The sequence below is a fragment of the Staurois parvus genome, unplaced genomic scaffold (genome assembly GCF_062004578.1).
Source record: "Staurois parvus isolate SC_StPar_1 unplaced genomic scaffold, SC_StPar_1.0 ptg001585l, whole genome shotgun sequence".
NCBI classification, from domain to species: Eukaryota; Metazoa; Chordata; class Amphibia; order Anura; family Ranidae; genus Staurois; species Staurois parvus.
Genome location: NW_028319381.1, coordinates 496,964 through 509,005, shown reverse-complemented (window position 1 = coordinate 509,005; position 12,042 = coordinate 496,964). Strand labels below are relative to the sequence as shown.

Sequence of the window (12,042 nt, the reverse complement as noted above, 5' to 3'; positions counted from 1 at the left end):
CAGGACACTGCAAACACCCCCAAATACCAGGACACTGCAAACACCCCCAAATACCAGGACAGTACAAACACCCCCAAATACCAGGACAGTACAACCCCCCCAAATACCAGGACAGTGCAAACACCCCCAAATACCAGGACGGTTCCCCCCCCCCCTTCCCCTCCCACTCCCTGCCCTCCCCCCCTCCCCCACCCTTCCCCTCCCACTCTGCGTTTTCTCTCTTCTCCTTTACACCATACATTTCTATTATTTCTAACTCCATTTCCAGGGGTATTATGTCCTCATATATTTCACTTTTTCTCTGTATTCTTCCCATTTTCTCCACTTTATATTATACATCTCCATCTTATCTATATACATGTAATACAATCTTTCTGTCCCACAGATCTGATTCATTCTGCCCATCCAATCCTCCTCTGTTGGCACCTCTTTTCCCCAAAACCCGGGTATGAAGCTGTTGGCTGCACTCAGATAATGCCATATCCCGAGACCTTGTATAGTTTTACTGGGAGCTCTGTGATATGGAGGAGACATAACTCTGGTCTAATCCAATATTAATCTCACTGATTTTCCTTCCTAAATAAACCATTTTCCTCCAAAACACCTGTATTCTTGGACCCTCCCACCATACATGATACCACGTGCCCACCTCTCCGCTCCAACACAACCGTGAGATCTCCCCATTCAATGTGTGCTGTACATTAGGTGTGATGTGCCACCCAACACTTCTCATTGGTCTCCACCTCCCACAGACTGAGATTTTCCTGAATTCATCGAAGCATTTTCCTTCATCGATTTCTCTCCCCATATCTCTCTCCCACTTCTCTATGTACATTCATGTTGTGTCCGTGTCTAATTCTATTCATATCTTATGTATGTTTGCAATTCCGTGTCCCCCATCACCCCGTGTCTCCCATCACCCCGTGTCCCCCATCACCCCGTGTCCCCCATCACCCCGTGTCCCCCATCACCCCGTGTCTCCCATCACCCCGTGTCCCCCATCACCCCGTGTCCCTCATCACCCCGTGTCTCCCATCACCCCGTGTCCCCCATCACCCCGTGTCTCCCATCACCCCGTGTCTCCATCACCCCGTGTCTCCCATCACCCCGTGTCTCCATCACCCCGTGTCTCCCATCACCCCGTGTCTCCCATCACCCCGTGTCCCCCATCACCCCGTGTCTCCCATCACCCCGTGTCCCCCATCACCCCGTGTCTCCCATCACCCCGTGTCTCCCATCACCCCGTGTCTCCCATCACCCCGTGTCTCCCATCACCCCGTGTCCCCCATCACCCCGTGTCTCCCATCACCCCGTGTCTCCCATCACCCTGTGTCTCCCATCACCCCGTGTCTCCCATCACCCCGTATCTCCCATCACCCCGTGTCTCCATCACCCTGTGTCCCCCATCACCCCGTGTCTCCATCTCTCCAATGGATTCCACTCTTTTCTAGTTCTCATGGGCTTTGGGAGACTCTCAGAAACATTGGTGATATCGTAATCTATCCATCTTATGGAAGACTTCTCCCTTTTTTTTCTCCATTTCTCTATACGATCCCAATTCCTCCCCCACCATTATATCCCTCAATTGTGCCTCTTGTTTTATGATCCATTTCCTGCGATGTTTTCCTGCCCAGGAATAAAATATTCTGTGTTCCTTAGTGGCATTACCTGTGAATTGAAAAGCCCCCCCTCTGTCTGTGTAACATTTCCCCCACATAATACATGAAGTGTCTACATACGTGTGCTGTCCTCTAGTCCCCGATATTCTGCAGGCACTCATACAATCCTACTCACATGTCTTCCACTCCGTGGATTCCCATTTTGACCCGTTTCTCTGGATTATGAGTCCCGTCACAAATTCTCACAATTCTCACCGCTTTATAATATCTCCTGCAGTCTGGTACCCCCTCCCCCTCTTTCTTTACTTCTAGTCAGCGTTTCATGGCGTATTCTAGGCTTTGTATTCCTCCATATATATCTTATCATCATTTTTATCAGTTCTTTAATATACGCCTCTGGAAGTTTGATTGGAATCATTTGAAATCGATATAATACTTTGGGCACGATTACCATTTTTATGAGGTTTATGCCCCATCCAGGATGGGTTTGCACCTCCCACTCTCTTCAGCTCCTCCTTAACCTCATTTAACCCCTTCCCGATTGGCTGTTGTATATAAACGGGCGGACGGTGGCAGTGCAGGGACGGGTGGACATTTATAAACGGCCTCCCCGCACCCTGCTTGTGCGCGCTCCCCAGGACCGCGCAGCACCACGATCCGGTGCCGCTGTGTCCTCCGGACACAGTGAAACACCGATCGTCGGACGGGACCTCTGTACGAGGTCCCGATCATGTGATCACTGATTGGCCAATCAGTGATCACATGCAAAGTAGTAAGCAAGATGTCACTTCTGACATCACTGCTTACTACGTGTGAAATCTGTGAATGATCACCGAGGTCACATGGTACAGGGCCATTCACAACATCCTTGTACCATGTGACAAGCTGGGACCAATCACAGCTCACTCAGTACTTCTCAATGACTGCAAGAATGCAGCCAGAGAGAAAGAGAAATGATTGCTTTTACATCCTATATGGGTGTAAAAGCAATCAGAGTAGAAAAAAAAAATTTTCATCACCCCCCACAAGTAGTACAGTGTCACCATGGTGACCCCACACTGCTAGGGTGACAGTATGTAAAAAAAAAAAATAAAAATAAAAAATAAAAATATAAAAAAATAAAATAAAAATGTAAAAAAAAATGTTTAAAAATTATAATTTTTGCTTATAAACTAATTTGGATTTTTTTTTTTTTACTAAAAAGATAACGGAATACATTTTGGCTAAGATTTATGATGAGATATTACTTATTTGCAAAATTTTATAAAAAAAAACACTTTTTTTCTAAATTTTTGGATATTTCATTTACATAGCAAAAAAAATACAAATCCCAGCGGTGAAAAAATACCACCAAAATAAAGCTTTATCTGTCTCAAAAAAATGGTAAAAAATTCATTTGGGTACAGTGTTGCATGACCGCGCAATTGTCATTCAAAGTGTGATAGCGCTGAAAGCTGAAAATTGCCCTGGGGGGGAAGGGGGCTGAAAGTGTCCGGACTGGAAGGTGGGGCAAGTGTCCGGACTGGAAGGGGGGGCAAGTGTCCGGACTGGAAGGGGGGGGGGAAGTGTCCGGACTGGAAGGGGGGGGGAAGTGTCCGGACTGGAAGGGGCTGAAAGTGTCCGGACTGGAAGGGGGGGGGGAGTGTCCGGACTGGAAGGGGGGGGGAGTGTCCGGACAGGAAGTGATTAATAGTGAAATATAATTTGTTTTATACAGATTCTTAGTTGAGGTGACAGTTTTATCTCCAGATACTTTCATTCTTTATCTCCCAAACAAATGGGAATTCTTTGTATTTTTTCTTTGTCACTATTTTTCAGCTCCGCGGAGGATGGGCGATGCAACAGGACAATGACCCAAAGCAGACAAGTCATTCAACAAAACAATGGCTGCAACAGCACAGAATACGCCTTCTGGAGTGGCCCAGTCAGAGTCCTGACCTCAACCCCATTGAAATGCTGTGGCATGACCTTAAGAGAGCGATTCACACCAGACATCCCAAGAATATTGCTACACTGAAACAGTTTTGTGAAGAGGAGTGGTCCAAAATGACTCCAGATCGTTGTGCAGGTCTGATCTGCAACTACAGGAAACGTTTGGTTGAGGTTATTGCTGCCAAAGGAGGGTCAACCAGTTATTAAGTCCAAAGGTTCACATACTTTTTCCTCCCTGCACTGTGAATGTTTACATGTTATGTGCAATGAAACCATGGCAACATCTAATGTTTGTGTAGTATTATGTTCAGCAGACTGTGTTCTTCTATTGTTGTGACTTAGATGACGTTCAGAGCACATTTTATGCCCAATTCATGCAAAACTCCACGGAATCCCAAGGGGTTCACATACTTTTTCTTGCAACTGTATGAGGATGAAGTCCCGGCATAGTGTGAGGGAAGCAGAACGATTTTTGGAGAGGAGTGTGAAGATGAGGGTATAGTATGTTGTTTGCTGAGTATTGGGTGATGTGAATGTATGATGGTGTCACCGGTATTATCTATAGTCCATAGAAGTATCAGGTGCCGGCCTTCGGGGGCGGAGATATTGGTATGAAGAACAAAGTTCGGTGTGTCTCTGATGGCGGTGACGACTCCTCTTTGTTCTTCAGAGGCATTGGCAGTACAGACACGTGGAAACGTTTTGTGTCAGCATGTAGGAGGGGCCCAATCTAGGGAACGAGTCTCTGGAACACGGAGTATATCACATGTATGTTGGAATGCCTGTTCCCACATGTGTGTACATTTGGCCGGATGATTCAAGCCATCGCCATTAATAGATATCATTTTTATAGCCATTGAATCGATCGATTTGCCGACATTAATGGGGGCCAAACCAAGGGGCCCCTAAAGCGGTAATACGAGGGAAAGTGTCCGGACTGGAAGGGGGAGAAGTGTCCGGACTGGAAGGGGGTGAAAGTGTCCGGACTGGAAGGGGGGGGGAAGTGTCCAGACTGGAAGGGGGGGAAAGTGTCCGGACTGGAAGGGGGGGAAAGTGTCCGGACTGGAAGGGGGGGAAAGTGTCCGGACTGGAAGGGGGGGAAAGTGTCCAGACTGGAAGGGGGGGAAGTGTCCGGACTGGAAGGGAGGGGGGGGAAGTGTCTGGACTGGAAGGGGGTGAAAGTGTCCGGACTGGAAGGGGGTGAAAGTGTCCGGACTGGAAGGGGGGGGAAAGTGTCCGGACTGGAAGGGGGGGAAAGTGTCCGGACTGGAAGGGGGGAAAGTGTCCGGACTGGAAGGGGGGGAAGTGTCCGGACTGGAAGGGGGGAAAGTGTCCGCACTGGAAGGGGGCGAAAGTGTCCGGACTGGAAGGGGGGAAAGTGTCCGGACTGGAAGGGGGGGAAAGTGTCCGGACTGGAAGGGGGTAAAAGTGTCCGGACTGGAAGGGGGGAAAGTGTCCGGACTGGAAGGGGGGGAAAGTGTCCGGCCTGGAAGGGGGGAAGTGTCCGGACTGGAAACAAGTCTCTTGAACACGGAGTATATCACATGTATGTTGGAATGCCTGTTCCCACATGTGTGTATATTTGGCCGGATGATTCAAGCCATCGCCATTAATAGATATAATTTTTATAGCCATTGAATCAATCGATTTGCGGACATTAATGGGGGCCGAACCAAGGGGCCCCTAAAGCGGTAATACGTTTGTATGCGCAGGTCAGGTAAACCATTCCGACTCTCAGGAATGACACCGCAGTAGAAACAAGAAGGAAACAAACAAACAAATACAGAGAACAAATCCGTAACAAATAGGATCTCAGCCGCGATCGGAACGCAATGAAAACCGCATTGTACTGTGTTGGGTAGTACCCCTCAGGGGCGGGGCTTACACCTGTGACATGACATGTGGGCGGGACCATGAGATGGCGGTATAGGGTGAATGTTTGGCATTGGTCAGTGACCAGGTTCCACTCTGGAGACGCTCTGGTGGCGGTAGAATGTTGTGCGTGGCTTTGTGGGAGAATGTCGCACTCTCCGAGACATTGCACCCCTTCCTCTAGGCTGTGGATTGTGATGATCGACTCATTCTGGGGACCATCAATTTAGTGGGGTGACCCCAACGTCCAATCATTTTGTGGTTTGTTATCGGGAGGAGATCGGTCCCGAGAGGCACGGTGCGCTTAGATAAATCTGTGAAAAGCTGTAAAAAGGAGAATGGCGCAGGCACAGGTTGGGGTTTGGGCGCCATTTGCGGGATTCATTCTTGGAGGTGACAACAATGAGTTGTCATGGAGACATGTGGAGGGATTTAGGTGTCACATAGGAGGGTTTGGGCGCAATTTGCGGGATTCGTTCTTGGAGGTGACAAGAATGAGTTGTCATGGAGACATGTGGAGGGATTTAGGTGTCACATAGGAGGGTTTGGGCCCCATTTGCGGGATTCGTTCTTGGAGGTGACAACAATGAGTTGTCATGGAGACATGTGGGGGATTTAGGTGTCACATAGGAGGGTTTGGGCGCCATTTGCGGGATTCGTTCTTGGAGGTGACAACAATGAGTTGTTATGGAGACATGTGGGGGATTTAGGTGTCACATAGGAGGGTTTGGGAAGGTCATGGATTCCATCCGTGGTCACATCTGGGTTTGTAGCCTCAGGTAGGTGGCCAGGAAAGAGCTCTTGGGGATCGGCTCCCGATTGGTCGGGTTGGATGGATTCTGGAATGCCTCTTATTGGATGTTGTTACGCCGTGATCTATCCTCCAGAGCTGACACTTTGTTTCAGCCAATCCCTTTCTTCATCCCTTTGGTGGTGGGCGTGTCCACTAGGGTGGTAAAGGAAGGGGCGGAGTCTCCCAGCTCTGTGGCGGAGATCCTTCATCTCTGATTGGTTGCAGAGCGAATGATAGGTGACGGTATGGATGATGTCTCCTTCATGAATGGATGAGAAATAGGCGGACTAGTAGGAGGAGACTTACCCATTGGATGGGAGGAATGACTTGCAGAATGGGAAGTATTAGTGGGAGAATCTGTCCCAGCATGCTGTGGGCTCATATCTGTCATTCTACGCAGAGGAGACCGGCTGCAGGAGGAGAGAGCGCTGACACCTGCTTAACAAGGTGTCACAGGAGAAGCTGTGTGCTGAGTGAGAGGAGGAGGATCCTGAGCTGCTGCTGCCGCCATGTTGGGGATGGCTGGGATCCCCCCGAGGGGAGGAGCTTCCTCTCAGCTTTCCTCTTCTTTGTCATCTCCCTGAGGGTCACCGGGCTGTTGCCTCTCCTCTGGGGTGTCAGCTCCGCCCACTGCTGTGTGCTGGAACTGTGAGTACAGCAGAGCTGGGGGGGATGCAGCCAATCAGACTGCTCCAGACACGCCCACAATCAGGGGATTTTGTGATGTTTAAAAATGACAGTTATTTTTTGTCAGTTGAAAAATGTATTTTTGACATTTTGAAAAAATAGCAATTGAAAAATGAGGTTTTTTTGACAGTTGAAAAATGACAGTTATTATTTGTCAAAAATTATTATTTTTTTTACAGTTGAAAAATGACAGTTATATTTGACAGAAAATTAGTGTATATTTGAAAAATAAGGGTTTTTTGTCAGTTGAAAAATGACAGGTTTTTTTTACAGTGGCAATAAAAAGAGGATAATTTTTGACAGTGAAAGAAAAATCACATGTAATAAAGAGGGGTTTTTTGACAGTTGAAAAATGATAGTTTTTTTAGTTGAAAAAGTACAATTTTTTTCTTACAGAGGTATTTTTTTGTCAGTTAAAAACAAATTTATTTTTGACAGTAGAAAAATTAGGGTTTTTTTGTCAGTAAAAAAAAAATGACAGTGGCAAAAATGACAGTTATTTTTGACAGTTAAAAAAAATTGTTTTTGTTGTCATTAAAAGAAAAAAAAATTGTCAGTTGAAAAATTTGTTATATTTGACATTTGAAAATGACAGTTAATTTTTTACAGTGGTAAAAAATGTCAATTGAAAAATGAGTGTTTTTGACAGTTGAAAAATGACAGCTATTTGTTGTTTTAAAAAAAACATTTTTTAAAGTTGAAAAATTATAGTTATATTTTTATTTTTGCAAAAAATATATTTTTTTCGTCAGTGGCAATAAAATGACAGTCGAAAAATAATGAGTTTCTTTGACAATTGATAATGACAGGTAATTTTTGACAGTGGAAAAAATGACAGTTGAAAAATGAGGGTTTTTTGACAGTTGAAAAATTAGTTATTTTTTGTTAAATTTTTTTTTTTTTTTTTTTTTTTACAGTTGAAACATTACATTTAACAGTTGAAAAGTGACAGTTATATTTGACAGTTGGAAATTTTTTTTTACAGTGGAAATAAAATGCAGATAATTTTTGACAGTGAAAAAAAAAAATCACATTTTAAAAAAGAGGGTTTTTTTCGACAGTTGAAAATGACAGTTAATAATTTTACAGTAGCAAAAGAAATGACAGGAAATTTTTGACAGTGGAAAAAAATGGTAATTGAAAAATGAGGTTTTTTTTAAAGTTGAAAAATGACAGTTATTTTTTGTCATAAAAATTAGGGTTTTCTTACAGTTGAAAAAAGTCATCTATTTTTTTTTAACAGTCAAAAAATGTCAGTTATATTTGACAGTTGAAAAATGACAGTATTTTACACTGGCAATAAAATGCAGATAATTTTTGACAGTAAAAAAAAAAATCACATTTAAAAAGAGGGGTTTTTTTTGTCAATTGAAAAATTACATTTCATTTTGACAGTAGAAAAATGCATTATTTTTTGTCAGTTATTTTTGACATCTAAAAATGATGTTTTATTTGTAATTTTAAACAAATTAGTTATTTTTTGTAAGTTGAAAAATGACATTTATTTTTGACTTTTTTACAACAAATTTTTCTACTTTCAAAAAACCCTTGTTTTTAAATTGCCATTTTTTGAACTTTCAAAAATAACTAATTGTTCTACTCTCAAATATAACTGTTGGTTTTCTAAAAAAAAATTTTAACTGACAAAAAAGTCATTTTTAAAATGTCAAAAATACCTAATTTTTCAATTATCATTTTTTTGCAAATGTCAAATTTTTTTGTCAATTTTCAACTGACAAAAAATAATTCTTATATTTCAATAGACAAAAAAAACCCTAATTTTTAATTGTCAAAAATAACTCATATTTTGCCTCTGTCAAAAAAGCTGTTATTTTTCAAGTGTCAAAAATAATTATCAACTGACAAAATATCTGTCATTTTTCACCTGTAAAAAATAACTCCTTTTTATCAACAAATATTAACTGTCATTTTTCAGCTGTCAATAAAACCATAATTCTTCAATTGCCATTTTTTGCCACTATCAAATATAACTGTCACTTTTCAACTGTAAAAAATAACTCATTTTAAACTGAAAATATAACTGTCATTTGGAAACTTCCAATAAATCTGTCATTTCTTAATTGTCATAAACCCCTAATTTTTTCAGCTGTCATTTTATTGCCACTGTCAAAAATAACAGTCACAAGCATGCATCCAGTGAAGGCGGAACACTCGGACCTCCTGCATGCTTGTTCCTGGTCAGTGACACACTAGGGAGTGAAGTGAGGTTTAGGATGAAGATGACGGCCCCGGAACCTGCAGCTTTCTCCACAAATCACTCCTGTTTCCTGCCCTTCCTCCTATTGGCTGAGTATTGCACCAATCACCAATCAGATCACCCCCCTTGTGATGTCTCTGGGCGGATCTCTCACTTCTGGCTCCTCCCACATATCTTTACACAACCTCCCCCTACCCTTACCCCGGCATGGAGGGGCTGAGTGAAGGTGGTGGTGAAGGTGTGGAGGTGTCGGATCGGGTCACACAGATCAGAGAAGGAGATCCGCCCGGCCTCATAATCCAGATCTATCCTGACTCTGGTACTGGAGACACCGCCGGGGAATCGGGTCTTCTTCCTGTCATGTATCACTGAGTACTCATTACCCCCCAACCCCAACCCCCACCTCTCCAACCCCCAGGACTTCTTATTATATCCAATCAGTGACTGACCTCCTCTCCTGTCTATATTGGGGTAACACATCCCGACTGTCCAGTGCCGGGACCCCCCGACATCCACTTCCCAGTAATGTCTCCCGGAGGAGAAGCTCTGACTGCTCATCACCTGAGGATAACCCTGGAACCTCTCTGGTGTTTCTGGCCGATTCTGATCTGATGATGACCAGGATGCAGTTTTCCCGTCATCTGATATATGTAGATTATTACCAGCTGTCCTCACATCCAGTAATATGTCTGTAACCCCCGACACCCCCCGTGTTTGCTGTACAGCCCCAATATTTGGTCCTCCAGTGGGGGAGGGTTGGGGGTCTGGCCTGGATGGTGGACCATTGATGGGACCTTTGCCCTTTGTAGTAGAATGTGGAGAGACATGTGTGCCTGTACATTTCTGTACATTGACCCCAGACATGATATCAGATAAACCCGTGTGTAATGTGTGTGAGATCCCCCCCACATCCCCATCCCCTCCATCATGGAGGAGGTTCTCATGTCTCTCTCTGTCCTCATCATCTCCATCCTCAGTATCACACAAGTCACCTGTGTTTGATTCCTGTAGGACAGTCAGTGGATCCGTCATGTTACACAGCTCCTCAATGTCCCTCATCTTCCTGGACAGCTCCTCCTTCTTTATTTCCAGATCCCGAATATAATCCAACATGGGACGGGAGACCCGCTCTGCCCACCCGGAGATGTCCCTCAGGACTCTCTTCTCCAGGTCTTCCAGACGTCTCCTGAGGTCTCTGAACAGGGCAGTGACTCTCTTGGTTTCATCATCTGCTTTTCCTTGTACTTTCCTCCTGCGTTCCTGCAGACTCTGGACTCTTTTCTCCATCTCCTCTCTCTCTGTCATCAGTTTCTGCAGAACATTTCTCAGTTTCTTCTTCTTCATCTCAGAGGCCTCCTCCAGAGTCTCCACTTGGTGTCCCCGATGTTCTCCGGCCAAACTGCAGGACACACAGATACAGGTGGAGTCCTCGATGCAGTAATACTCCAGGATCTTCTTATGGATGGAGCATTTCCTGTCCTTCAGGGAAGTGGTGGGGTCACATAGGACGTGTTCTGGTGACTTGCTGTGGACTCTCAGGTGGTTGTCACACAGAGAAGCTTCACACAGCAGACAGGATTTCACAGCCGGTACAGGAGTGTGAATACAGTGAGTACAGAAGACCCCGGACTCCTCCTGCTCTGGATGGGTAGACTGGAAGTTCTCCACTATGTTACGTAGTGTTGTGTTCCTCCTCAGTGCAGGACGGTCCTGGAACTCTTCTCTGCATTCAGGACAGGAATAATCTACAGACTCCTCCTGTGTATCCAACACACGGCCAATACAGTCCCGGCAGAAGTTGTGTCCACATCTCAGGGTTACAGGATCTGTATAAATGTTCAGACAGACGGAACATTCCAGCTCCTTCCTCAGATCAGCAGACGCCATCGCTGAGAGCAGAAGACAGAATGACGGGGAAAGTCTCTGACACTCCGTATGCAATGTGACCCGTTCTGTACCCTCCTACACGGGGCGAGGTGTACATTCCTACACAGGGAGAGGCTGGGACTGAGACACGTAGCTAGAAGAATTCTTCTACAGAAGGACACAGACATGTAATAAGTAGTGACGGGTCCAACACCCCCCTGTTCGGTTCGCGGTCCAACATTCCAACTTGACGAAAGTTCAACCGCAAACTTCGAACTCAATGCAAGTCTATGGGACTGGAACTTGTAAATGGAAAAGTGTCCATTCTGAAGGCTTTTATGCCAGTTATTGGCCCCAGAAGTGGTATGGGGACTCGGGGACGGCCCTGAGGGACAGGAATCATAAAAAAAGAAAAATGTAATTATCATGCCTGGGGGGTCCCCATAAACTCCCTGCAAAGTTGCACATCTGTACAATGTATAGGACCTGCTGCAGCACGACTGACATTTATATTTAAAAAAAAAAAAGCTGTGTGGGGCCCCCCTAATCCATAACAGACCCTTTAGGTCCGGTGGGAAGGTTAGGGGGGACCCCACAGTGACATTTTTTTTAAAGTGCGTGGGGTTCCCCCTAAAAGCCAAACCAGGCCCTTTAGACCTGATAGGCCTTCTAAGGAGAACCCCACCCCCCAAAAAATAGATGGAAAAAGTGTGGGGTCCCCCCTAACTTCATACCAGACCCTTGATCCGAGCGCAGGCCTGGAAGGCCTAAAAGGGGGGAAAGAAAAAGTGTCCCTCCCCTCCCTGGGCCTTACCAGGACACATGCCCTCAGCATGGAGACAAGGGCCTCTTCCCCAAAACCCTGGTTGTGGGGGTCTGCGGGCAGGGGGCTCATTAGTATCAAGGTACTCCTTCAAATAAGGGGGCACCCTGATGTTGCCCCCTTGTGAATAAGGGGTACAAAATAAATAAAATTGGGCCTTGGGTGTTGGTGGTGCCTGAACACTGTAACCCCTCACAGTCACTCTTGCTGGGCGCAGGCAGGGGCCCCGCAG

General features: G+C 45.3%; 1 protein-coding gene across 1 annotated transcript; it reads right to left on the bottom strand.

Moving 5' to 3' along the window:
* Positions 1-7,058: 7,058 nt before the first annotated feature.
* LOC149435208 (E3 ubiquitin/ISG15 ligase TRIM25-like) lies at positions 7,059-11,008 on the bottom strand. Its single transcript, XM_089662898.1, has one exon. The coding sequence runs from the start codon at positions 11,006-11,008 to the stop codon at positions 9,272-9,274; it is 1,737 nt and encodes a 578-aa protein (XP_089519024.1). The 3' UTR covers positions 7,059-9,271.
* Positions 11,009-12,042: the final 1,034 nt, after the last annotated feature.

Coding starts and splice junctions, on each gene's coding strand:
- LOC149435208 (XM_089662898.1), bottom strand. CDS start 11,008: ATGGCGTCTGCTGATCTGAGGAAGGAGCTGGAATGTTCCGTCTGTCTG.